This window comes from Anopheles arabiensis, chromosome 2 (genome assembly GCF_016920715.1).
Source record: "Anopheles arabiensis isolate DONGOLA chromosome 2, AaraD3, whole genome shotgun sequence".
In the NCBI taxonomy this organism is placed as follows: domain Eukaryota; kingdom Metazoa; phylum Arthropoda; class Insecta; order Diptera; family Culicidae; genus Anopheles; species Anopheles arabiensis.
Genome location: NC_053517.1, coordinates 49,469,031 through 49,497,029, shown reverse-complemented (window position 1 = coordinate 49,497,029; position 27,999 = coordinate 49,469,031). Strand labels below are relative to the sequence as shown.

Here is a 27,999-nt window from a genome sequence, read left to right as displayed (position 1 = left end):
CCTCCGATTCACCGCTGCATGTATTCCCATTTTTCCCTTCCTTCCAATCCATATTTGGTCGGCCGTAAAAGATAATGAGATTCGTTAGCTGTTCTCTCTCTTGCGCACATCGCTAGGCAAGTGCTCATGCTGTTGAAAAAGATTCCACCCTGCTCTAACGCACGGCTCTTTTCAAATACTTTTTTTCTTATTCCAACAACTCATGCACACATGCATACACACGTCGTTGCAAGCATGCACACACAGCGAAACCACACGCATGCGCTGAACACCAGTGAGAATGTGTGCGACGAAGCACAGTGGAGGGGATTCGCGTTCGATTTTCTTCTTTATTGTTTTCCTCCTCTTTTCGGTTGGATTTACACGCTGCTCGTGCGATGATAAGGTAGACGGATTGAGTGTGCGAGTGCGAGTGAGAGACCGAATGTTCGTTTGTTTCAGTTCGCTGCCGTTGAAACGGTACGGTAAAGAGTGCGCCAGCGCGTGCACACCAGACAAATTGTGTTGGTGTGTGTGTTTGTGTGAATGCGATTAAATTGTTCCTCTTGAATATGCATTGGTTTTCTTTTTTGTTACCCTCTGTCATGGGGAGAGTGTGAGCGGGCAAAATCCCATTTTTTACCTTTGCTTGAGTTGAGTCAAATAACAGAAGAGGAGGAGGGAGAGAAGAAGAATTTGACGGGAGAGAGAGAGGGAGTAAATGAGCAGAAATGGTGAGTGTGGGTCGCAAAGCTGGACAGCAAGAAAGAGAAAGAGAATAATGGTGGTGCTGTGGAGTTGTGCTGCGCGCGGGTGCTTGGAAATTTAAACGGCGCTCTAGGAAAAGGAAGAGGGAGAGCAAGAGTAGAAGCAAAAAAAGAAAAGAAACACTTACACCACCAGCACGCGCTCTCGTCATATGCACACACACACACATAAAAGAGTGAGCAGTCATAAAAACGTGCGCTCGCACACTCACACACTGGTCTGTGCCGTGGTGGTGTTGGGTTGTATTGAAGCAGCATTCACGGAAAGCGAATGCCGTCCGTACAATGGACGGGCCGTCGCATGAATCAGTCAGCTTGTTTCGTTCCTTGCGATCTGCACGAAATCTCTCGGCCGCGCTGTGAAGAGTAGGCGAGCTCCAGCCCGGGCGTACTCTGTGTTGTACACAAAGCGTGTTTGTTCTTGTCGCGTCGAGGAAGGATTAATTAGAGTGTGTTGCCCCAAAACCGTGAGGAGTGCGTGTATGTGTGTGTGTGGATCACCGTTTAGTGAAAGTGGTTGGCCCCTGTATTCAAGCACAGACGCCAAAATCAGGTCAAACTAACAACAATGAAGTGAGGTGTGTGTGGCGGTGTGCTTGTGTTTTTGTGGTAATTGTTGTAACACAATCAATCGATTGGTTCGCAATCAACAGCATACAGCAGTATTAGTAGTAGTAGCAGCCCTGCAAAGAGTTTATCCGTCAAACGGACGTAGCGGGAAGAGTCTGGGCCTTGCTGTTTTGTTGTTTATTTATTCTCGGAAAGCGAGAATTGACGCATCGCACACCAGCAACAGCAGCCATCGAATGGTTGGATCATAACGGCACCGTAACGTCGCGTAACGCTTCGATCGATCACACTTCCAAAAGGATGCATTCAAGTGTGTGAGCCCTGGCCCAAAAGTAGCGAGCGAGCAGACACGGCGCGGGCCCCGTTTCAACATTGTCAACACACTTCACCGTACACCGAAAACTGAACCAACGAACGGGGGGTCACTCGCTCACTCGCTCAATGGAATAGAAAAGGATCAATAAGGTACAGCAAAGCCTTATTCCCGCCCCTTTGGCATTATTGCGATTGCGTTGATGGATGTGACTGCTGTTTCGCGTGGTAACCTTACCAGCTGCGCGGTGCGTTGTTACGTTGCCTTGGGCTGCTGCTTTTGTTTGTGTTGATTTTCGTTTGCAATTTCACTTACAAAAAAAACTAAGCTTTTATTTCCGAACGTGCGTAACAAACGGTGTGTGTGTGTGCATCTATCACTCTAGCGACAGTGTGCGTTTGTATGCGTGTGTGTGTGTGTGCTTTTATCAGTTATCATTAGTTGTGTCTCCCCGGAGTGCTGCACACGCGCTTGATGAGACGTGCCTTTTGTGTCCTTATTACGAGCGTTGAATTAAGTTTATTATGTTTAGTTCGTTCAAAATGGATCGCCCTCGTGGGTCCAGCTTTTATACTAAAAGGTATTTATTATTTTGAATAATTTTATCATTTGCATCATTTCGTTAACATTGCCCCAGTTTCTTTTCTTTCGCTTTCACATTGTGTTTCGATTATGTTTTAGTAACATTTATTTTAACGCATTCAAATATTCTGCGCTCACCTTTCGGTGTCATTCGTGCCCTTGCATCCCTTATTTCGGACGAAGGCGAAGGCACCGCCGCCACCACACGGCCACACGGTTGGCTCGAGCACGGTTTGCATCTCGCTTGTGTGCGGTTTAGTGTGGTTTGGTTCGGTCTCGCTCGATGGTTCTTTGAGTTTGTCTCGTTCTCGCTAGCGTTACCGGCTTGACAGTGCCCTGCGCGCTGGGTGGTTTGGCGTAGAAGGATACACTATTTGGTGTAATAAAAATGTGTGTGCCCTTTTCCATCGAAGTGTTTGCTCGGGCTCGGGCGGTGGTCGTGTTGATCAACCTCCTCCTCCGCAGGTCTGCTCCAGCTCGCCCTCGATTGTCCGGGAGATCTTTCCCCACATCGGCTGAGAGTAGGACACAGCCGGACGTAAGGCAAATCACACATGTTCTGCTGCAGGCCCGAGCCGTTTGTATGTCCCTTTTGATGGAGTGCAATAAATACCGAGCGAAGTCTCTCTCTCCCCCTCATATCACCCCACAAACAATCCACTCCTTCCTCCGGAGTGTGAGGATACAGCTCGGAAATGTGTTGCCTCTCTTGTTTGTGTGGTATGCGTGTGTGTGTGTTTATGGTTTAATGTTGTTCTATTACCAATACTTTCACGTACATTTCCCCTCTCCCAAAGGCGTGTGATGGGTCGACGCGCGGTTTTTGTTCGTAGTGCGGCGAAACCTGATCCCTGCTCGGGTATCATTTTGTTGGAGCGGGAGGCAGTGGGGGTGCCGTTAGAAGGTGTGGAACGATGGGAAGGGAGACCGCCAAACAACACGACAGACCCGAGCAAACCACCAACCCGTCCAACCAGTTTTGTGTCCCGTGGAAAGGGCTTCCATCGTTTATTCCCTTCTCATCCTGTTTGACCGGCAACATGTGCATATTTGTGCGCTCTCTTCTCGCTCTCTCGCACCACAGCAGGCGCACGGTTCTCTTGTTCTTTCTCGCTTTGTGGTTGCACAAAACGGAGGTTATTTTTGTTGTGTCCGGCGCACGGTGCCTGTGCTTCAACGTATAGTAGGCGACGATGTCGTCGAGGAGGTAAAGACCATTTTTATTGCCTGCCTGCTTCCCCATTGCTCCGCGTGCTGTTCCACTGGTGTGCAGTTCGTCGTGCTTGCTCGCTCGCTTGGTTGTTCGTGCGTGCTGCTGTCTCGCTCTCTCTCTGTCTCTCTTGCATTGCAAAATCTTTTGTGCGAGTTTTGCGCGATACAAGATCCCGCCGTCCATTTTTGCCCGTCCGCGGGATGGGTGTGGGAGAGAAAAAAAATCAAAACACCACCACATCCCTGGAAGCGGAGACCGTTTTAATTCTACACCACGAGGTTGTTCGGTACGTCCCGGCCGCGACCTGTTTCCTTGCTCTTGCACTCTCGTTGCTCATTCTCCACGGTTGGTCGTTTGTTTCTCCTTGGTAGGGGTGCCCCCCTTTTTCAATGCTCAAACCCTCAAGGTGGTGATGGGTCTAGCCCAGCGTGGAGGCTGCAAAATGTGAACAGGTTTTGTGGGGAGAGTTGGTGTGCGTGTACAGCGCCTTTACGTGCGATGAGCAGCAGCAGCAGCAGGCGAGAGCGAGAGAGCAACGGCGCATCGGAAATTGCCTTTCTGCTTCAACACACTAACACACACATGTGCTGCGTCGGGGCGGCAGTTGCAGTTGGCGGGGTCAGAGAGCGAACCATGCTCCAGGAATTGAGCCCGTTCAACAAAGCCAGAAAACCGGTTTCGGGGCAATACAACTGCCACCGCAGCCGCTGCCGCCGCTGCTGCTACTGCTCCCGCTTTTGCCGCTTTATCGCGTGTGGTTTGACCTCGTGCCCTCACACGGATTGGTGAGGTGTGTTCTGACTGAACGGGATGGGAGGGGGAAGGGGGCTCGGCGAAGGCTTCCGCGAGAATGCGTGTACGCCCTCCTTCGGCAGGCGCACGTCTTCATCGACACTTCTGGTGGGATGTGCCGGTTTTACATCTGTCAAATTTTCTTCAGTTTGGGCTTTACACGCATTGCATGTTTGCGCCTTTATCTTGCGGCACCCGCGTGCGTATGCTTCGATGCATCGCGGGGTTTGTTTATCGTTGCATGTAGGCACTCGTTAAATTGCACTGGTCGTTTTTTTTACTCTACGTTCTTCGGCGAGAGTTTTTGAAAATGGAAAGACATGACGGACGTTACTGTTATTCAAGATGTGTTAAACAACCAACATCTTTGTTTTGTAGTTTCACAAACATTCGGCATGGGTGGATTTTTTCACTGTCGATGATTTCTAATGTTTGAATTCTTACGACTAAATATATGAAGTGTAATCACTTTTCCCATTACCTGATGTATTTTCGGAAATATATTTTTCCATTGTTATTTTCATGTGATCGTTTTAATCTTTTTTCAAATAAGTTTTGTGTTTTTTTTGCCATTACACGATAAGAGCATGCAGCAATAGATCAACCGGTAAATAACAAATGCTTCAGAACAAGACTACCGGGCTGCATATAATTGTTATGCAGATAACATTACACATAAGAACACACAATAGATCACATAACAAATGCTTCAGCTACCGGGCTGTGGATGCACACTTGACCGGGGGAAAGTCGGGTGATCTTGTTGTCCTTTTGTAAGGCAAGACGTTTTAGAGCTGCATTTGTCCCTCGAGGAAGCCTCCACTGGTGTCGATGTTGAGTGGCAAACAATGGCAATGGATCGACATGTGCGCAGCAACATATTCGGTAGTATGGGGCCGTATGAATGAAACAAATATCGAGAGCATGATATTTGGCGTGTTTGCCTGTGTATTCCAGAAGAAAAAAGTTTTTTGGAGTATAGGAGAGAGCTTGCTGGAGCGTGGAAGTTGCGTTTCCCTTGGAGTGAACAATTTCCTTACAGGCCAAGGATAGTAACGAAACAGATAGCAAGAAAGAGAGAGAGAGACAAAGTATCATACGCTCAGGCAATATGACAGGTAGAAAGAGATGTTTGGATAGATGGAGTGCGAGTGAGAGAGAAAGAGATATCTAACAATGAGAAAGGGAAAGGAAAGTAGAGTAGCACTGGGACGGGAACGCGGCAGGAGAGCAAAACAAAACCACGCAGCCGATGGGTGATGGGTCCCCCATCCGTAAAAGGACATCGAACCTTTTCGCAAACCCTTGGGATGTTGCTTGGGTGAAGTATTTTCGGTCCTCTCCGTCAAGCCAAACAGTTGGAAGGGTTTGCGTTCGTAGAAATGTTGATGTTATACGATACTTTATGGCGCTTTTGTGAGGACATTTTATCTTCTACCATTTCAGTATCAATTACACCAGAAGGAGGTAAATTTAATTATTGGAAAATTACTCTTTGTGTAAAGTTTAGTGTGATGATTAAATGCGAATAAGCCACTTTTGCTGTGAAAAGCGGTCGTAGAATTGTGTCTCCTTTCCGGGATTACTTGACACTCAAATCATCAATGCTATCCTTTCACGATCATGTTTGGTGTCCTTTCGATATGAGCAGTTATGCTTAAGCAACACCCCAGGGTGCTTTAGACAAGACTTTGTAAACCCAAAAGTGTTTGAAATGGAACGTTTAGTTTCGGGTTTTGGTTATTTAATCAATTTGCAGGGAATTTTCCAAACCAGCATTCCGAAGAAGATCACAGGTTTAAGCATAGTGCCGGCGACTTATTCTACACTAAAAAAAAATGTTGGTTCATTTCATACATTTTAGCTAGCTATATAATTACAAATGTTATTTTACTCATAGAATGTATGGGTATGAGCAATCCATTTTTATTAATTTCTGGAAGCATTCCGAACAAAAACCTTTTCTCAGCACAAATACGGATTATGCTTGGTCGAAAAAAAAACAAACCTCATCTCTAACCTTCAGACCGAGACAATATATTACCACTGTACTACCGCTAATGCTGGTTAGCTCGAAAAAAAAGGCTTGGCGCCGTAAGAGAAAGCCGCTAGCTCTGCTGTACGCGAGAAAGGGAAAGCTATTTTCCCATTTCCCATCCCTGGCAAGTACTCATTTACGATAGTGTTTAGTAGCCTTCTCCAGCGAACCAGCGAGTTCGCTTAGTTCTTATCGTCCTGTGTCTGTGTGTGGCACATGCGCGCTCTCCCGTAGCCTTGCTCCCTCTCGGGAGCATGTCTTCTTTCTTCGTATGGTAAGGGTGGCTGCTCCCCTTTTTTGTCGTGGGAAAGCAAGCATGTGTGTGTGTTCGTTCGGTTGGGTTGCTTCGATTCTGCCAAATGCAAGGATGTTTTGTGGCTGTGGAAAATACATAGCGAGAACGAGGGAGAAAGAAAGAGCGAAAAAGAGTGCCAGTGTCTAGTTTGCCGCTTCTCTATCTCCCACCCTTATGCACTTTATATACATACTTTCTTCGTTCACTATGGTTACGCGGCTGTGGTACACTAAACTGCGCCGAACCCATGTACCGAATACATGAACCGGGTTCCAGACTTTTATGTAGCGAGTACCCGGCGCTGTGTATATCGCCAGCCGCGCCAGCAAAGTTGGTAGGATAAAAGCACTTTCCCTTCGCACTTTTTCAGTAGTCGGAGTATACTCTAAGATTTATGAGAAAATAAAACTTTGTTCAATAGAATGAAAAAAGTCTTCTCCTGCAGCCCTCGCCCGCCTCCGAAAGGTGTTGTTGGTGTAGACACAGTGCGGCGAAAAATATTTCACCTCCACTGTTCGTGTTCGAGCGCGGCAAAGGAAATAGGAAAGCAAAAAGGGAAGTTAGTTACTGAAAAGGAAATGAAATGGAGTTCGGGTTTTTTCTTCTTTCTACACGATTTGAGGGTTCAGAAATGGAAAAAAACCCACTGCATGCGGAGAGATAGTGCCAAAATTGGAAGGATGTAAATTTCATTATACTCTTCACAGAGTATAGAGCAGCGTGACTATCTCACAGACGCGTTGTAATATTTTACTCGGTTCCCTTGCACTTGTGCGCAGCTCTCTATACACATGGGTATGTGGTGTGCATGATGGGGTGGACCTTGGGCATGCTAAGGAGGGAAGCTTTGCCCACTGGCTTAGGTGCCGTTTTTTTTGCTTGCCTGCCCCGAAATCCCGAAAGTTGGCTCGTCGTCTGGAGACTTGGATGCGTCGCACAGGAAGCTTCAATTGTGAGCAATTTTGGGGAGTGGGAGAGAAAGAGAGATGCAGAAATAGAGAGTAAGAGAATATCGAAGGAACAGGAGACGAGCATTTGCCAGAGGATGCTTCTTAATTTTCGCGCAAAGACAGTTATAGCACATTCGTGTACCGGTCATGGAACCTTCGAAAACTGGTCGGTCGGGCGCCTTTTTGTTTCTCTCTCCGACCGTGTTTAGTATCTTATGTGATTAACAGTGTAGTTTCGGCGGGGAGAACAACTCTCTTGTTTAACTACATTTCTAGCACATAGTTTTTAGTTGTTTTTGTGCACCCGTTATACACAATCTATAAGAGATTTTCGGACGAAAGAGCTTGACGCCCTGTTCAGCCATTGTGTCGTGGATTTTGGCATTCTAAACTTTCCTATTGATCACGTCAATGTACGCTTTTTCTGCTGCTTGATGGAGAATGAAAACGTTGACGGATAAAAAGGATGAAAAGTATCCACACGATCCTTGTATCATGCTATGAATATTAGACAAATACAAATACTGGAAAGGAGATAGAAACGTTAAAGTCATCAGTTGTCTTTTTTGGCACTACAACCAACATTGCTTTTGTACCGTTTTTACCTTTGTTATAGGACAGTACCGAATTATAGGATTGCTCTAATGTGTAATATTATATCTCAATTAGATGTTGTCTAAAAAAAAGAGTAGATTCTTGGATAGAACTGTGTCCAAGATTACATCCCGTTGTGCCTTTCGCATAATAACAAAATTGTTTTTTTCCTCATCCCATCCCACCCTAGCATCGTGTCACATCGTATTACGCGGATGTTTCATTTCAAAAGCCACTGAACACGTGCACACATTGGCTGGCATTGAAATCGAAGAGCCAATGCGCTCACCCGCACGAAAGGGATAGAACGATCCGCGGGGAACGAGCCTCGGTACCAAGAATAATTAGCATATTAACTTTCGAATCTAAGCGTGAGTTAATCACCTTCCACCCATGACACACCATCTTATTGCTTTCGTGTTGCTCATGCGGTTGGAGCTTGCGAGTTGGAGGACAACTCTATTCGGGAACAAAGGGAGTGGAAACAAGTGGAGAGCGAACATAGAACTTGCCTGTTTCGAAAAAACTGGGCAGCAAAAACAGCTTTGGGTAAAGAAACAGGCAGGAACGAAAGAAATAAAATACTGCCCGTAAATCTTGACGGGTCATTTGTTTACGCCTGTTCTGGTATACGGGTGTGCGGGTTTATTGGTTCAAGCGTTTGAAGCGCGGCTTCAAATATTGGTGTCTGGGGATGGTGTCACTTGGACGGCGGGGACCCGATTTGGATGGCGAAGAACGGGAAGCAACAGCAAAGAAAGGGTCTCCTGATTGCTCAATAATTCGAGAGTATTCGAGCTATCGAAGGGACATTTATGTCTTGTTCGTGCTGTTGTTGGCTTCACACATTTTCTCTAATCCAAAAAGGCGTCGGATTCCAGAGTTTTAAGAATAATGTAATATTTGTTGGAAGCTCTTGAAGGTAATGGTTTATTTTGAGAGCAAGCAATTCCGTCATGAATAATCTCTTGTGTAAGGTCATTGTTTCGTCCCTTCGAATTTTGGATTTACTGAACTAAACACTCTGTATCAGTGCAGAATGCTTGCTTCATAGAAAACCATTTATTTTTTAAACGTATTCCATACACTATCCAACCGCTACTGCTGCTGCACAGTGAACAATAACATGTGTCAATTACAGTTCGGATATATTTTTCGCGTCAGTGAATTGCACATTTTGCACAAAGATTACTCAAAAAATTGTATTCATGCTTAAAACATGCATCACCAAACCTTAGAGCTGCAAAAAACGCACACACCCACACCCACTCACCGCCATTCACATAACATTTATTTGCTCCATCAATAAAATAAACAACACACATCAACGATTAGCACTCACCCATTCCCAAACGGGCAAAGCTTGGGAGAGGGACAATAAATTATAAATACATAAACATTTAAAGACAATCATCATCAGCATCATCCTCGTCATGCTTTCGCATGCCACTTGCAATATGCAACCTCCTCCTCTCGCCCAGTGCCGGAATCGAACCGTGAAGAATGTGAACATAAAACGTTTCCCGATAGAGAAGGCATGATTCCTCTCGTTTCCATCCTCTGTGCCGTTTTGCCATTTTATCGTCCCGCTTCGCTACTATCATGTGTTTGATAAATTGAAAATTCCTGCCTTTATCCATCAATCGGAAGCAAACGAACTCTAGCACCAAACCTCTCGGTCTAGCTGAGCATAAATCCATCCACCGTCCACAGCACCACCGACCTAGGGTAGGCTTTGCTTCTGTTTGAACTAAAAATTAGGGAAAAGCCGAAGGAAAAAGGTGGTTGTGGTGTGCTCACTTATGGATGATTTTCGAAGCAATTTATCAAATTTTTCTCAATCGCACACACACACACGTAACACCGGGAACAAGTGGCAAAGTGAATGTCTGACGTATCGGGTGTGTGAGCGTGTGTGTGGTGGCGCAGATAAGTGCTCTCTTGAACGCTTTCCCATTTTTCCTCCCGGTGGGAGGTGTTTTGAGTGTGTGTTTTTTTGGATGAAAGGCTTTTTCTGCTTTGTCTAGTTTAAAAATTTCCTCCAGCTACTGCTACAACCCTACAACAAGCGGCGTTTATCGCGTGTGCACGTTTGTGTGCGATTTGGTGTGTGAAAAATTGGCAAAAAACCTCCTGTTTCATTAAAGGAGAGGTGGTGCGAGGAAGGAAGGTGAAGAAGAAAGTGGTATAAAAAAGCAGATTCAGGAGGAGGAGGGTTGGGTGGGATGCGCGCGGCAATCAGATCTGAACGGAACTAACCGGAAGTAACGCATCAGCACAGCTGGCTTGTTGTGCACATACGTAGGTCGGGCACGCGTACAGACGATGGGGTTGCAAGGTGAGAAGAAAGCCAGCGGCAGCGCAAAGCTACGGAGAGAGAGAGGGAAAGGGTTTAGCGAACAGGGAACGGACCAATAGGTGGTGCAGGGTAAAAAATCTATGGCTCAAGGCATCCCAAATTTGGGTTTTTTTTCGACCGTTGTTTCCCGTTTGCTTCTTTCCCCTCATTTTGATCTGTTAGTAGGGGACCACCCCATACGGCCAAATTCTAACTGCAGTAGTAAAAAAAAGTCCACAGTAAACAGCAGTAGAAAGAACGACAAGAAAAAAAGAAAAAAAAAAGATTGAACAAAATGCATTTTCCTCCCCATTTTCATTTACCTTTTTTTCTGTCCCTCTGCGCATACATGTGTGTGGGATGCTGTTTTTATTGCAGTGTTTTTTGCGTGCTCTCTCTCTCTTTGCGCGTTTTTTTGCGCTAGAAAGCAGACGGTGCGTCCCCATCGCATGCAGTTCGCGTTCGATGTGTGGTGTGCGTTTTTCAAAACCTCCCGAAGAGAACTCCCAGCCTGCTTTGTGAGATTGAGCAAGAGCCATCTTCTTACCGTTTTCGTTCTACAGTGCAGTGTTCGTCCCTCAGCATCAGCGCAAGCAGGGGTTTTCGGGTACGGCTTTTTGTTGTCTATCAGCAGTCGATAACAACAGCAACATGGTGGGGTGCCATGCGTGTGTGTGTGCGCGATTCGTACTGCCTCTTTTTTTTTGTTAGCAAGTCGTGTGTGCGTATGTGTCCCGGTGATGGATGCGTTCGAGGAAAATGTGCACACAACATTTTCCGTTTGCTTTTTCCGGTACCGTGCGCCGTCCCGCGCACTAATGTGAGATAGAAAAAGGGAAAACAGACTCTCTCACACGCACATGTGTATATGGGGTTGAATTGAATAAAAGCTACAACAGCAGCAGAATCATGCAGCAGCAGCAGCAGCAACATGCCGTTGTTTTTTGGCTGCCCTGCCCTTATCCCAATCCCCCATGTTTGGGTACCGATTCACCAGGATGTACCCGGTCGGTTCCAGTTTTATCCCAGGGGTTTGTGTTCTAGCGTCCTTTTTTTTGGTGTGTGTCTCTTTCTGTTCTCTTTTCCCCAAAATCAAACAACATCGAGGGAAAAAGGATGTTTCGAAAGGGTCGCAAGAAGGCAATATGTGGACGACGCGTGTGTGGTGCGTAATGTTTAAAGGGTTGGCTGCTTCTTTGTGTGTGTGTGCGCGCCTGGAACTGCGGTTACGGTTCTGCGTGCCGAAAGGCTTAAACCCCCTGACAAGGGTGAAGAGTGCGTTGTGCGCTAGCCAATAGAGAGAAAGTCCCATAGCGCGCAACCCAATGGGAGATGGGGATTGGGTGGGAGAAGAGGGTAATTATGCACCATCAATGGGCCGTTCATCAACGCTTTTAGGTGTGTCCGAGTGCCTGTTTGTTTCACGATGTTGTTACATCAAGGGATTAAGATGGGGACACTGCGAAAGAACTCACTTCGAACTAGATAACGAACAATTTGGTCAATAATTCCTAACTTTTAATATAAGGAATTAGCATCTGTTGAATGGTGTTGTTAAGCAGGCTTGAGCAGACCACTTGCATTTCGTGTTTTATTTCCTTTATTGGTACATGTTCATTTTCTGTTACAGTAATACAAATCGTGGGTAGATGTTTCATAATACTGTCTATTTCAATAAAACTATGTAACTCCCAACTCTGTTCATTACGAACGTTCAACGTTTGCGAACTCTTCGTTCGAGCCGTGTCTTACGCGAGTATGATGCACCAATGCAAGCGATACAAAGCGAGCTTCATAAAGCAAAAATGCATTTGAACTAATGGTTCCTTCTAGTACTGCGTTTGCTCGACAAAACACCCTGGCCCTCGGCAGAGTTTGGAACCTAAAAGTCATTCAAATCCTTTCGTCTCTCCGCTTTATCGCGAAGCTTTTTTTCTTCCATTGGTGGTTGGTTTCGGCCGCTCTGGTGCAAGTACAGGGCGCAAGCAATACATCTCCCGTTGTTCGATCGTGTGATGGATGTGTGCGGCACTGAACAACGGTCAGGTGTGGTAAAAACCATTTCTTACACGTTAACGCAAGCAAGCGTTACAAACGTTTTGCCCTCTGTAAGGGAATGGGAGTCATTATTGCATGCCCAGATGCTGTTTATTGTTGTCCACTCCGACCGAGCGGGGTGTGAGTGTGTGTGATGAGTGTTAAAATGACGAGCTCGCGCAAAATTTTATAGCTTTTGGTAAAACCTGTTTGTGGATTAGTTCTTCGCTTGGGGAGCTGTGTTTTGCTGCCGCTGACTGAGGGCATATTAGCACGATTAATTGCAGAAGACCAACAACCAACCTTCTCCGTTGCACTAACGCGTTGATCGCGGTGTTCTTCGGTGATCGCACACAATAGAAGAGCCGTTTTTTTCGAAATCGATGGACGATCCAGCCTGTGGCTGATTTATGGCATAGCGCAGAGAGGCACAGGTTGGTGGTGCGCACAGCATTCGTCACAGTTGCTGTTGGTGGTGTGCCCCTTACTGTCGGTTACAGCCGATCTCAGCGTTTTGGGTTTGCCATGTGTGCCTCGCTGGGTGTGATCTCCTCACTGATCCCGTCCATCAATGGCACCGTGAACGAACGAATGGTGGACATAAATTTTGTATTGAAAGATAATGTCGGCAGAAAACGCGGCGAGATGAAGAATTCGTACAGTGGGCATGATCGTGGCTAAAAATTGCGTTTTATTGGAAAAGAGGGAAGATAACATCTTTATTTTTTTAAACTCAACTTCATTACATTAGTTTAGGATTTGTTTTTTTTTTTAATATTAAATTATTGACCATTTGCTATTTTGTCTCAATGTGCACGGACACACGGCAGTGTCTCCGGTTCGGCTGCAGGGTTGGATGGAGCCTCAGAGCCGTACACATGTTATTTCCATGTATGAAAGTTTTACTTTTTATGACAGCGCTGCGCTCGAGCGAAGCGTTATATGCCATTGTGCACTGAGAGGACGCAGAAGACTGCAGCTGCGCAAAGGAAGAGGCTTAATAATGCACCAACATGTTTATTGCACCTCACCCGCTATATAATGGTCCAGTCGAGGTCAGTCGAGAGTTGTTTACTTCTTCTTCTCGGCAAAATATTGCAAATTTGCATTTTGAAGAATTATTTTCTAAAACCTTTCCAAGTTGTTTGTGATGTTTTTTAATTATTGTAGAAAAAAATCATGAAAGATAATTAGCTTCCCTTATGGAAATGGCCCTTTTGCGCGGATATGTCTCGGCAGCAATCGACACAAATTGTTCCCTGGCCGACAGGAGTGTGATTGACGTTGTCGGTGGAGCATACAATGTCCAGCAGCCGGTGCAGAATGACTTCCTGGTAAAGTGGATTTTGTTTTTGTTCGCAAACATTCCATCGCCAGCGAGAAGAGGGTTGTATCACCCGAATCATCGTGGTTGGTGGCAAATGTTTCTACGAAAAGATGTAACTTTTTGTTTTGTTAGGTTCGTTTTGCTGCTGACATGCCATGGGTTTATGAAAGCACGGTGGTGCGTGAGTGCAGTTGTCATGTTCCGATGCGATCGGTAGAAGCATGGACGTCTAATGCCTGTTTTATGCATGTTGTTCACCCACTTGTGTGTACCTATCTTTAAAATGTTTGAAACGAGCTCTCAATGTGATGTAGTGGAGGAGAATTGAATTTCATTTTCCGGTATATACTCTCCATGGCTTTAACTCCATTCAAATCGACGGTACGATGTTGTCTGGGTTTGTTATGAAATCCAACGCTCCCCCCAATTCCATCATCATCCACTCTCGGTAGTGGGTGGTGGTGGAACACTACCAAACACACTGCCGGGGAGTTTTCGTATCGCTCGTTCACATATACGATTCAAACACTAGAATCAATCATCTTTCACGTTCGCAAGCATGCTGTACCAGATCTTCGATTCGTCGTTTGGTTTGCAGTAGTAGCTCCTCCAGCATTCCAGACCAGCATGTGTCTGACCAACGCACAACATTTGCACAACGAACGGGGAGCGCGTTCTTGTTGTCACACGGTGGGCAGAGCACTCCAGCATCACTCTATCGTACTCTGGGGGGTCGTACTCGAAACTGCTCGTGTTCGTTCGGTCGCCAGTTTTTGGGACGCATGCAGCACACGTTAGTTTCTGAATGTTCAATAGAGAGGCATGCTTTTGGGATGATGTTGTCCAGTGGTGTGGTAAGGTTGTTGTGGTGTGTGCGTTTTGACCATATCTCCTAAACCTCTGAATGAGGGTTTATCAGGAGAGATGGTGTGGCGGTTCCTTTTTGCATGAAGATTGGTATTTGTGCAATTGAGGTTTAGTACTCTTCCAAGGTACAGTTGTGATGGCCTTTTTTCTGGACAGATACGAAGTGCAAACTGTCTGCAGTTGATTATATCTTTCATCTTCTCCGAACTCGCTCGGCCATGCTATGAAGCTCATGATGGTTTTCTAATATCAATCACACATTGTAATGACCGCAGCAACCTCTAAACCGCATGGTATTTTAAATGGGAAGAGAACTTTATGGAACCTACGCCAAAAGTGCATAAAAATGTGTGTAAGGACAGCCATAAACGTGGATTGAGGAAAAAGAGATAGACACAAGCTTTATAAACAAACACGACTGAACGATTTCAGTTTGTTACGGAAGAATCAACTTGTCCAGTATGACAAAACGATAGCTGAAGTGAAAGAAGTAACAAAACACAACAACACAGAAGCGTATTTGACAAAACGAAAAACAAAATAGAAACTAAAAAGGGCATCACAAACACAAGGTTAGAAGCTAAACGAACTACAACAGTCTGGAAAGTTATATTTGCTTTCTAGCTGTTTGTATCTTTGTATGTCACTCTGTGTTTCGCTGTGTTTCGAGCGATGTTCCAGGACTAAAAACGGATGACTTTTTCTGGTCCCTTGCTCACAGATTTCCAACTAACGAACTGGCCAAAAACGACGAACCTAAGGAAACAACCAATTTCAATCTCTTTTTTCCCTGAGATTTACCCGCGTAATCCTTTCGTTTGTGCTGTGACATTGCTCTCATCACCAGCACCTGCTATTGATGGATGGATCCATTGGATGTGTTTTGTCGTCGGGGTGTGAATTTAGCACGAGGATGCTTTATTTTGTCTTTTTAATATTAGCTACTGTTAACTGTATATGAATGATGTTCCTGTTGTGTTAACAGTGATATGTGTTTCGCTTCGTCGTCGCTGCATTAGTCGAACACAGCCATTAGTTGGACGATTTGGTTCCGATGTTCCGATGGAGTTGGTCCGTTCCGCTTGTTTCTAATTTTATCTATCAACCTGTTGAATTTTTATTACTCTGTACACGACTGACTGACGGCCCCCGGCGGAGAGCTGAGTAATTCAATTGGCTCTGGTGCCGGAGAGGACATGTTGATGTTCCTCCCCAATAGAAACACACAACTAACCGGGTAGCGTTGTTTGGTAGCGCAATTCAATAGTTTGGAAAATCGTTGTTTCTTTTTTTTATAGCCTCGCCTCACCATTACCTCGGAAAATGTGTGTGGACGTCGTGTGAATTGAATTAGAATCGATGGGATAGCAATTTTATGGCAGTTTGTGAAGTTTACGACACTGTGTTAGGTTTGCTGTTGAACAACTCGTCCGATAAATGGGGTACATCGATAGTCTGTTTATTCGCAAGTGGTAAAACTTATTTTAAGTGGCTCAGAAATTTATTTCAAATTGACATTAAATACTGTTAAATGTATATCAGAAATAATGCAAATTAATTGACACATGTTTACTGTTAAACACTCGATAAGCAGGAAAGAGTTGCACAGATATGAATATTTCCCCCTTCGATTCTGGCTTAGTATCTGGCCTTTTCCATCCCGATATAATCGGATTTTCAACCACCATATTGAACCGAGCATTCTCTCTCGTCGAAGGCTAGCACTTTTGGTTCGAGAATTGCTCTTCTTGAACTGTATTATTCAGCTCTTCTCGTATATTCGTACCAGCGGGAGAACGCTTCACAGAAACTGTGTGAGCGAAGGGCAAGCACGAGAATTGCGTCAACTCGACCACCCTCTCTTGCCCATAGTGCTTCCATGTGTTCTGTTTGTGTGCGTGTGTGTGTCGGGGGAGACGGTAAATATATTGGAGCTCGGAATAACTTCGTTTCATTAAAATAAGATGAACAGCAATCCGATTAAGGGATGGTCCGCCCGTCCCTACGTCAGGATGAATTGAAGGTTTTTCCTACCTCCGTAAGGAACCGGTTGTAGACCATTGCACATGTCAGAATGATGCCCTTTCGTTGTTAGATTCCATCAGATGAGTGGGGTTTTGTAGATTTTATTTTAAATTATAAGAGAGATTTCCGCCAATGTGTAGAAAAGAACTGTTCTATTTTTAACTAATTTCGTGTACTATCCTTGAAATTGTCTTTCACAATTCGGCTCATGTGGTGTCTCCAAATAATATGTCAAAGTCCTTTCATTCATATTTCATTCTACAAATACTTGTAACTTTGTGTTGGCAACTTCACTACAATGTTTTTCCTTCATCTTTTCCACCTTACAGATCTGAACACTACGACAATCTTAAGCGACAGCAGCACAATCCAGAGCAAAACCAGGCGCCGACAAAACAAAAAGGAAGGCCCACCAAATCCCAAAATCAAGCGACAAACGGAGACACCAGTAACGCACACGTTGCTTACACAAACCAATCGAACAACGTTACGACGAGCGTCAGTGAATCGGCGCCGCAGATCATAACCATCGAGCTGCCGTGGAATCCGATCATCAAAGCAGGAGCTCAATCACCCGCCGCCGCCTGTACCGCACCGAGCGCACTATCGCCCCATCAATCGATAACTTCGGTCGGCTCCACCGTCGTCGGTGGTGATCCGAGCAGCAGCCCCCAAATATCGGTGCTACCGGTACATTCGCTATCGGGTTTGCATCATTCGCCACCATCCTCGGTGCGTACCATCGGATCGCCAACGATCGTCCTCACTGGTAGCGGCACGGTTGCACCGCACGCCGAAGGTAACAACGGATCGTCGCTGAAGTGTCTGGAAACGCTTGCCGAGAAGGCGGGCATCACGTTCGACGAACCGTACGACTTTCTTCCCGACACGCTGGAGAAATCCCAGAGCCCAGCGCAGGTGGCGCAGCAGGCCACAGTGCCCTTGCAGCTGTCCCAGGAGCAACTGTTCCAGTACCAGCAAATCCAGGCCTATGGCGGTACGATACAAGTGAAGCAAGAGTACGCACCAACGCCGACCGGGCAATCCGGTACGGCCGGTGTCGATCATCAACAGCAGCAGCAACAACAGCAGCAACAACAGCAGCAACAGCAGCAGCAACAGATACAGCAACAGCAGCAGCAAGCACAGCAGCAACAAATGCAGGTGCTGGCAGAGGCGAGCGGTGTGGCGCCGCCCCAAAGCCCACATCATGCCCAAACACTGCAGCAGCAGCAGCAGGCCGCCCAGCAGCAGCATCAACAGCAGCAGCAGCAGCAACAGCAGCAACAGTCTGCGGCGGCGGCAGCCGCAGCCCTTAACAACATGGCACCGCTGCAAGCGATGGCCACGGGACAGCAGATCTCATCCACCGATTGGCCGCACGGCCGCATGGTGGTACAGCAGCCGATCCCGAATGCGCAGTACCTCCAGCAGCTGTACGGCACGCAGCCGCTAACGGTTTTCCCCCCGCTCGCCGGTCAGCAGCAGTTTCAGCTGATCACCTCGAAACCCTTCCAGCAGCCGCAAATGCTGACGACGACCACCGGCAAGCAGGTGATCGGTACGACCGGCGCCGGCAACTTTAACGGTCCGTTCACGTTCTTTTCCCCGGTGAGCGTGGTAAACTCGCAGCCCCAGGCACAGACGCAGAACCTGCTCCCGGCGCTCAGTGCGACGGCAGCCCAGTCGGCAGTGGCTGCGGCCGGTGCTACGGGAAATAAGCCGGGCACCACTGCCCACCAGCAAGACATGCAAAAAGCGCTACAGAATGCTGTTGCCGCCACCGTTGCTGGTGCCTCGCCTGGGCAGAAAGTGCAGCTGCAGAAGCTTGGTACGGCGGCGGGTCTGACCGGCGCGACCAATGCCACACCAGCAACAGAACCTAGCCGCCCTGACGCAGCAACAAGCTGCCGCGGCGGCCGGCCAGCAATGTGTACAGGTGTCGCAGGGGCCGATGCCAACGGCCCAGCTGCTCAGTCCGCTGCAGCAGCAGGGTGCTCAGCAGATGCAGTTTTCAACCCAGTGGCCGCTGCCGGGGCAGATTTGGTCCACCCCGAATGGGCTAGTTAACTCAATCATCATACGCGGCACCAACCCGGACGGCACACCGAACGTGTTTTTCCCGAGCACCCAGCAAACGCTGCAGCAGGCACCCCAGACTCATAATCGTAAGTAGTGTGATGGAGCGTGTGCTGCTCATCATTAGTATAAGTCGTCTATATGACAACGATTGCAATATGATTTTTTTTGTTTTCTTCCATCCGTAGAAACTCTTGCACTGCCGTGTGCGATCACACAATCACCACAGCAAGTAACGCAGCAACAGCAGCAACAGCAGCAAACGGGAGCCCAAACGAATGCTACGGGACCGGGAGGTAGCGTAGGACAGGCAGGCACGCTAGGAGCTGCAGGTGTAGCTACCGCCCAGTCGATCGGAGCGGGAGGCGTAGGCACGGGACTACAGGGACAGAAGACTCTCGGAGGTACGCTCGGTACGAAGCAAGGCCAACGGCCTCAGATACTACCGCAGGGTGCATCGCCCATCCGTCCGTCGGTGTCGACTCAAACGGCCCAAGCGCAGCAGAGTCTGCTGAACAAGGCTGGCACGAAGATGCGCACCAAGCAGCCGATGGTGCGCCCATCGGCACCGATTATTAAGACCGAGCTCGGCACGGGCCCGACAACGCCGCAAAAACTCGGCCAAAACACAGCCCAACAGCCGACCGCTCAGCCCCAAATACAGCAAGTTGTTACAAGCAGTGGAAAGTAAGTCAAAACATGCAGAGCTGGACATATAAGATTCTAACGAATTGTTTTTGCAATTGTTCTTCCTTCCAGAATGGTGCTGATGAACACGGGAACAGCACTAAGCCCGGCAGTGCTGAATATGCCCCTGATGGGTGATAGCAAGCAGCAGCAGCAGCATCAACAGTTGCAGCTCCAACAGCAGCTTAAATCGGCTCAGCAACAGCAGCAGCAGACTAACAATCAACACATTTTGCTACAGCAACAGGTACGATGCCCCGACTGCGAACGACTGCGTGTGGATTGCCTTTTAATCCTTTCCTTTGCTTCTTCCGTAGGCTATTTATCAGCAGCAAATGATGCAGCAGCAGCAGCAGCAGCATCAAGCTCAGCATCAGCAAGCACAGCAGCAAGCGGCTGCCCAGCAGCAACAAATTCAGCAGCTGCAACAGCAAATCCTTCAACAGGCCGCCGTAGCCGGGCAAGCTAACCAAGCGCAGCTGCTCACAAATGCCGCCCAGCAAGGCCAACTAGTGCAGACGGCCACGGCTGGTGGCGGGCAGCAGGGCAACATCGTTCACCAGCTAGTATTCCAGCAGGGCCAACCGAACCAACCGGGCATGATGATAAACGTTTCCTCCGAAGCTTTGCTGCAGCAACAGCAGGTACAGCACGCACAGCAGCAAGCTCAACAGCAGCAGCAGCAACAACAGCAACAGCAGCAACAACAGCAGCAGCAACAGGTTCAGCAACAGCAACAGCAGCAGCAACAAGTTCAGCAAGCGCAGCAAAATGCGCTTCAGCAGCTAGCGAACCAGCAGGCGGCAAATGGCCAGGCTGGAAAGCAGGGTGGTGCAGCTGCCAATGCGGCAGCGCAGATGATAATGGCAGCCTCGATGGGCCAGCCGGGTGGTGCTGATCGCGCCACCATCGTATCTCAAGGTGGACAGCCACTGCAGATTGATCGTAGTCTGCTGCCGGTGTCCATCACCAGCATGGCCGGCAATCCAATCGTAGTGACTAGCAATGGTGCCACTATTTCACCCATTCATCAATCAAATGTAGCCGCAACGAACGTTGTGGCTGCAGGAGCGTTGCAATCGAACCAGCAACAGCACCATTCGCAGATTTTGGTTTCGTCGATGCCCAGCTCGACCGTACACCAGTCCGGCCAGAACCCGATCGTGGCCATGACGTCTCTGTCTGCGGCTCCGATGTCCGTCGCATCGATCATTAGCTCGGGAATGATTTCATCGATCTCTTCCGGTGCCATTACGACTACCGCTTCCCTCGGCCAGCAGCAGGCAACGCTGGTTGCCTCCGGTGGTGCCGGTGGCAGTGCAGGTCCTGCAAATGCTCTCCTCAACGCTAGCAAGGACACGGACCCGAAAGCGATCAGCGTGGCAATGCACCAGCTGCAGCAGCTCTCCACGCCCCAGAAGCAGATCCAACAGCAGCAACTGTTGGACAACATGAACGCGCTAGCTGCGGCTGCCGCTGCCGGCGGTAGTGCCGGCCCGTTGGCAATGCTCGGTGGATCACCGATCGCAGGCGGAGCGGTTGGCAACGTAACGCTGCCCGGCTCGCCGGCCACCTCGACGGCCACGAGCATGATGGCGGTGGGCGGAAAGATCCCGACCTCGATGGCACAGGGCGGTCTAATGGGCTCGCCGCAGCAAACCGTCGGTGGCGTTAAGTTGGGTATGTTCCAGTCGCCACAAGGCCCTCAGCAACTTCCAGCAGGGATGACCGCTGCATCGATGGACGTATCGGCGAAGGAAAAGCTATCCACGAATGAAACCAGTGGAAAAGGTACGTACTGAAAGAGCATTACTTAATATATGTGTGAGAGATAAATCAGTGGAATGTTCACGTAAGCATTTTGAAACGGTTGCTTTTACGCAATTAGAATTATTTTCTGGATGTCAGCGTGGTATCCCATTAATTTGCTCACCTTTCCAATATATGCGCCTTATGCAAATTTAGCGTTTCAATAGCCGGTGCTTACCGCTCGCCCGCCCGCATTGTTGAGGTCCGTTGGCGCATCATGTAAATGTGTGGTTGCCGAACTGGAGAGGTTTTTGTTCCTTCTCTCTGCTGTCGGTTGTTGCAAAAACCAGTGTTTCTAATTCACACTCCCTTTCGGGCCGGCGTGTGTCTTTGTGTTTGTTGCCATTAATTTCGCCGTACGATGAACTCCGAATGTGTGTTTGTATCGCGCATTAAGAAGAAGGCAACACACTGACGGCTACAGCGATCAAACACCAGTCGCGCTTTTTGGCTCGTGGAGTGATGGTGGTCCAGTGAGACCGGCCGTGTAGCTGTGTCTCTCTTGCGTGCGGCTTTTGAGTTTGAATAATTATTCGCACACTCGTACACTACTTGGTGCAGCGGGCGAGCAGGCAGCAGCACCACGGGCGTTGGATTGTGTTAGAGAGAACGGAAGAACGTTACTCTGTCCGGAAGTCAAATATCGTTTGAAAATCATCAACCAATTTAATGCTACACGGTTTCGTGGAACGAAGCATGTGTTGTTGTGCTCTCGGCTTCGCATTGGCTGTTGAAAACGCAACCCTGGTCACCATTACTTTTACTAGACGTGTTGCCGGTTGTGTGTCGGTAGGTTGCGCTTTGAACTCGCGGAAACAAATTAATGTAAAATTTATTAGTGCGCTTAACCACATTTCAGTTAGTTTATTTCGTTACAAAGTGATCATGATACGTTTGATTGATTGATAACGATCAATTAGTAGCATGGAATTCCACCAACTCGAACTGCTCCAAAGTAGAAGCCACAGCTCCCCTCATCGGACCTGTCAACGACATCTCATTTACCCCGTAACACGTTTGGCGCGTGTGTATGGTGGTTTGACGAAAGGGGCACCGCATAGTGTGGTATGGTATGGTGGGTATGGTCACGCGGATTAGACAAACGTGCGAACGCGAAAACATTGGCGGCACCACCTGAGAGGGAGGAGGCAACATGGGCGAAAGAGGGGTGGGTTCCCAGTGCGCGGCTATTGCACACATTCATAAACAACACATACCCCGGTCGGCAGCGACCCGGTGTGAGTGAATGGTTATTTTCGCAAACATATTATGCCGTGTGTATTGGTTCGTTGGCGTTTGTTGGCGCTTGCTGAACTTGACATTGGTCGGAATCGCGCGAGAGAGCGTAGCGTCAGTTGTGCGCGAGTGGTGCCTCCAGTGTGTCGTTCGGTTCTCCGGCTGACATATAACACATATCTTTATCTATTTCTTCAGTGAATGCCGCGATTGTGTGCGGAGAGAAAGGATTTAGATAGCGCCCGTATCACCGATGTGTTGTGGCTATTTCGTGACTGCCAGCTTTGGTTGTGGACCATTAACAATTGTTGAATGAAACAAAAACGAAAAACGAAAAAAAAGCATGGAGCCAACACGAAGGATGTTTTGACCTTTTGCGCTCAGTGCCCGATTGAGTGTATTCTTTTCCATCGTTCAAGCGGCAGGCGAAAAGTAGTGTACCACCAGTGAGTGCAGTGCGGCGTGTGCTCTACGGTGGCGTGTGCATGGTTTCAAGGCCACAACACCCAACCGGGTGTACCGGGTGCCGGTCGATGCTTGTGCATCAAATGACACACTGATCGATATATTGAGCATTAGCGTGTACCGACGAGCATTGCTGCATTGGTGTGGTGTGGTGGTAGTGGTGGAGACGGCAACAGCGTGGTGCGCGAAAGGTCCTGAAGGGTGTTTTTTGTAGGGCGCTGTGGATGTGTGTGCGTGTCTATAGCAACGCGAAGTGAGCATGTGGTAGTGCGCAACGCTCTGTAACGACGGCTCCATCGATGTTGTTTGCGTGAGTGTTTTGACACAACCGACTGGGGGGTGAGTGGTAGTAACTAAGGGTTGGAGTGGGGTGGGTTGTTGAGTTGCTCTTGAGTCTGCTTGCCTGTACAGCACGTGCCCCCGCCAGGCTGGTTCGAAAGTGTGACGACGGTTAGCGGGGAAAGAAGATGAATCATGGTAGCATCATTGCTGTGCTGACAGTTGATTGCAGTACGCATATACCAGTTGGGTGCACTGTACTGGAAACGGTTTAGGAATCGAACAATACGCGAATCTAAACGATGGGAGTGTGGCGTTAGTCAATGATGGAAAGGTGCTTTTTGCGACAGGAGAAACACATGTGCGCTTGCCTGTCGGTCGGCCAGTTTGTTGATGTGCTTTTGGTTCGCTCTTTAAAGACCATAGGCGCTATGTACAACACCAGTGTGAGTATTAAGTAGAAAGCCTTTGCCTCGTGAGCTCGTGTAGCGGAAAAGTAAAATGTAGGTTTAAAGACACTGTATGCGTAACTGTTTGTGACGATGCTTTGGATGCTGAAACTGGACCTATTAGTGTGTGTTAGACTGGTCCAACAGCCAAACGAACCGTTGTGTCAATAGACGAGTTTCGGCCGAGTGTTAATTGACCTAAAATGTGCCAACCGTGCCGGTACTCGTGGAGCACCGGTCGAGTTGATCGCTTTTTGTTGTTTTAATTTACTTGATAGATGTTAATTTGGAGTTTGGTCGCATAAATGCTCTCACATCATACTTACATATTTTGTATGAACGACCTAATAAACACGATATTAATGTGTTGTCTTTTCTCACCTTTTTAGATTCGGATCAATCAGCACTGACCACTGGCACACCGGCCACGGATAGCAGCGCAACCGATGCGCAATTGAACGGCACCGCCAGCACGCCGATGGACACTACACCTGCTCCCGGTACCGCGACCACCGTGAGCAACGCGAACGGAACCAGTGGAGATCTCACCCCGTCGTCGATCGCATCCGCAGTATCGTCCGCTTTTGCCTCCAATGCCCCCACCTCCATTACGACTGTGAGCAGCGCCACCACCGCATCGGTGAACTCCACAACCGCTACCACGCCAGCAAGTGCGGCAGAGGATGCGGCAAAAGAGTCCACGGCAGCTACTGCCTCGGTGGCAACGGCCTCCAGTTCCTCGACCAACACCACGACCACCACGGTAACGACGGGTGGTGGTGGTGCACTGAGCAGCGCCACCTCCACTACCGCATCATCCACAATGGCTACGACGGCGATTGCCACAGTAACGGGCACGTCAGCAATACCTGTCAGCAACATTGGCTCGAACGGTTTGCTCTCAACGAACGGCAGCGTAGTGTCGTCGTCGTCTGGCTCGACTGCAACATCCTGCGTGACCACCGCTTCCACCGGCTCGACCGGCGGCGGATTGCCACCGAAGACGGCAAGCAGCGCCGATAAGGGTGGTATCCCGAAGGCGACGATCAAACCGAACGTGCTGACGCACGTCATCGAGGGTTTCGTGATACAGGAAGCGAACGAACCGTTCGTGGTCCAGCGGCAGCGCTATCCGGAGCGAGACAGCTCCGATGAGCCTCCGAGTGAGTATACGTTTTCGAGCGACTCGTGCTTTCGGGTTTCTGTTTTATCTGCAGAATGTGATTTTCTAATCGTCCGCGTCTTTTTCTTCTTGCTTCGCAGAAAAACGATCCACCAATGAAGGCAACAGTCCGCTCTCGCCATCAAATCAAACCAGCGACATGGGCAATTGTGAGGTATGCGGCAAGGCGGAAATGCGCAACAAGATGAAGCGGAAACGATTCTGCAGTGCGGCTTGTGCGCGCTCCGCTAAGCAAGGCTCGCCGGATCAGGTATCGTCGCCGGTGCAGAATGGAACGGCCGGTGCTCCTGGAAGCTTGATGCTTCCGCCCAGTAGCAATGGTATGGCCCCACCAACCCCAACCGCACCGATAACAACGGCAATGGACACTTCAGTTGTCGGTTCCATCAACGGTATGATCGGTGTCGCCACCAACCCGGCCGGTGGTGTTGTAGTGCAAGGAGTGGATCCTACGCTTGGCACTCTTCCGCTCGGTCCGTTGGCCGCCTCACCGATGCTGGCACCGGCCGTTGGAGGAGTGCTCCCCACCATGAAGCTAGAAATGGAACAGCAGCAGCAGCAGCAACAACAGATGCAGGCCGCCGTACTGCCAACCGGTGCGTTGGCACAGCAGCAGCTGCTACAGCTTCAACAGCAGCAGCAGCAGCAGGGTTTGCTACAGCCCGCCGCTGCCGGTATGGGACAAGCGCAAGCACCGGCTGCAATGTTGATTGCCGACGTTCCGGCCTCCCCAGCGACGCCCGTAGCAGTGGCGGCTGCTGCAGCCGCTGCCGCTGCCGCTGCAGCAAATTCCGAGGAAGCGTCCTCCATCCTACGTTGGACGGTAAACGATGTGGGCGAGTTTATTCGGGGACTGCCCGGCTGTGCGGATTATGCGGAAGATTTCGTCAACCAGGAGATCGACGGTCAGGCTTTGTTGCTGCTGAAGGAGAACCATCTCGTCAGCACGATGGATATGAAGCTCGGCCCGGCACTGAAAATTGTGGCGCGAGTAAATCTCATGAAGGCGACGGTCGCTCCCGCGGACGGACAACAGCAAGCTGCACCGTAAGCTCGCTGCTGTACTGTGGATGGGCAATGTAAATATAGCTGTAGGGTAACTGTTTAAGCATCTGTTTACAAGCTAACGTTAGGCAACAATATTGGATTGTAGAGGAATGATAAGTGGAAGCGAAAGATTGAATTCTATTTGCTATCCGAGCGCGCTCGAGAAACGGGCGATCGGGAAACAAAACAAACAATTAATTTATTTTATCCATCGTCACTTTAGGCAAGTTGTTAAGTTGTAAGAATTATAATTTTCCCCCGATTATTGCTTCTTGTCTACGGTGTAGGTAGAACTGATTAGTCTATCTTTCGTCCAGTGTACACAAGGGATTTGTAGAAAAGGAGCAGTTTGTACTGAAATGAGTAGCATTTGATGTGACAATTTAAAGTAGAATGATATCGCTTGAAGTGGTGGCTAAGCGCGTGGAGTAAATGCAGATTTCTCTCAGTAAACTGATTTTCAAAGAAACTCGCACCATTGCTCGAGTATGTATGTACATAGGTAGGTTTTACAAAGCTTAACTAAGCATTTACTGTACCATCTATCGCCTAAGATAGAGACCATCGGCTTAAAGTTCGTTTACAAACGAATATGCAAAAAACAGGAGGCGATTCGATTCAACAGACAAATCTTCTACATTTAAAAAATGACCAATTCTGAAAAAAAAAGAAATGCGCTAAAGAAACAAGCAATGGAATACACAAAGGTAATGAACGTAATTACTTTATAAGGAATAAACTTACTTTTTAGCTATAAAAGGCTAGGCGAGTAGTATCACTATAAGAAGGTTGCACGTGGGTACCACGTGCAAGTAGTATACAACATGAATCAATAAGGTGTGCTCCAGTATGAGGGAAAGAGCAGCAGAAGCAGCAGCAGCAGCAGTACCCAGTATATCTGTCGGTCTGGGACAATGTAAATTTAGAAATGGAAATCCTTCCTTGTACATGTTAAACGTAGGCCAGCGAATGTATCGCACAGTGAATCGGAAACAAAATATAAACAAATAAGAAAATTTTAAAAGAATTTGATTATTTTTCTGTTTAGTAGATGCCAGTGAAAGAAAATGCTATTAATTCTTCTTTTATTGTTGCTGCTATGACTATTGATCTAAGTCTCTCTTTCTCTCTCTCTTTCTCTTGTTGGACTGCTCACGACAGATCACGTCGGTGTGACATGGCCCGGTCAACAATCATTCTCCACCCGATCTCCGACAGGTCTCGCTTCACCTGGTCTAGCCATCGAGTTCGATGTGCTCCCCTGCGCCTTATGCCGAACTGGGGATCGCTTTTGATCCCTTTCTTAATGAGGCATGAGTCTGGAATCCTCATGACAGGAAGCTCGTGATTAATCCATTGACAGTATATCATCACTACAGTAACCTCCATCACTACTTGTTGCTAAGCTTCGACAATTAGGTTTCGGTGGCTCTATATTGCCGTGGTTCAACTCCTATCTTGAGAATCGTTCCTATGTAGTTAAAATCTGTGGCTCTTTCTCTGAATGTTTTTCTTAGTTCTTCGGGTGTCCCTCAAGGTAGTGTCCTTAGTCCCTTACTGTTCATTCTATTCCTCAATTACTGTACTTCTATCGTTCCTCTTAACGGCTTCTTGCTATATGCAGATGACGTTAAAAATTTTCTTCCTGTATCTTCTACAGCTGATTGTCTAGTCCTTCAATCTTGGCTCTGTATATTATCTACATGGTGTGCTTCTAACGGTTTAGTCCTGTGTCCTGAAAAATGTTCTGTCTTATCTTTCTACCGATCCTCTACAAGTATAACTCATGCTTATAGTGTCTGTGATGCCCCTATTCCCCGTGTGTCCTTGTCTAAGGATCTTGGCGTTTTCTTTGACCCGAGTCTCTCTTTCAATGAGGATACGGACTATATCATCAACAAGGCCAACAAAAGTCTTGGTTATATTTGTCGCATGTCCACTGAAATTCGCGATCCTTTTTGTCTTAAGTCCCTTTATTGTTGTTGGGTCCGTTCCGTACTGGAATATGCCTGTATCATAAGAGCTATTTCATTTTTTAATAGTACTTCAGATCTGTTCGATTTTAACCTATCCTATCC

The 27,999-nt window shown here is 47.9% G+C and overlaps 1 protein-coding gene across 1 annotated transcript; it reads left to right on the top strand.

The window, feature by feature from the left end:
- Positions 1-1,789: 1,789 nt before the first annotated feature.
- LOC120898516 (polyhomeotic-proximal chromatin protein-like) lies at positions 1,790-26,948 on the top strand. Its single transcript, XM_040304474.1, is given in 8 exon segments — positions 1,790-2,209; positions 17,017-18,556; positions 18,558-18,855; positions 18,955-19,453; positions 19,526-19,700; positions 19,771-21,244; positions 24,081-24,854; positions 24,955-26,948. Coding segments are annotated over 8 exon segments (5,787 nt in total). The 5' UTR covers positions 1,790-2,153; the 3' UTR covers positions 25,926-26,948.
- Positions 26,949-27,999: the final 1,051 nt, after the last annotated feature.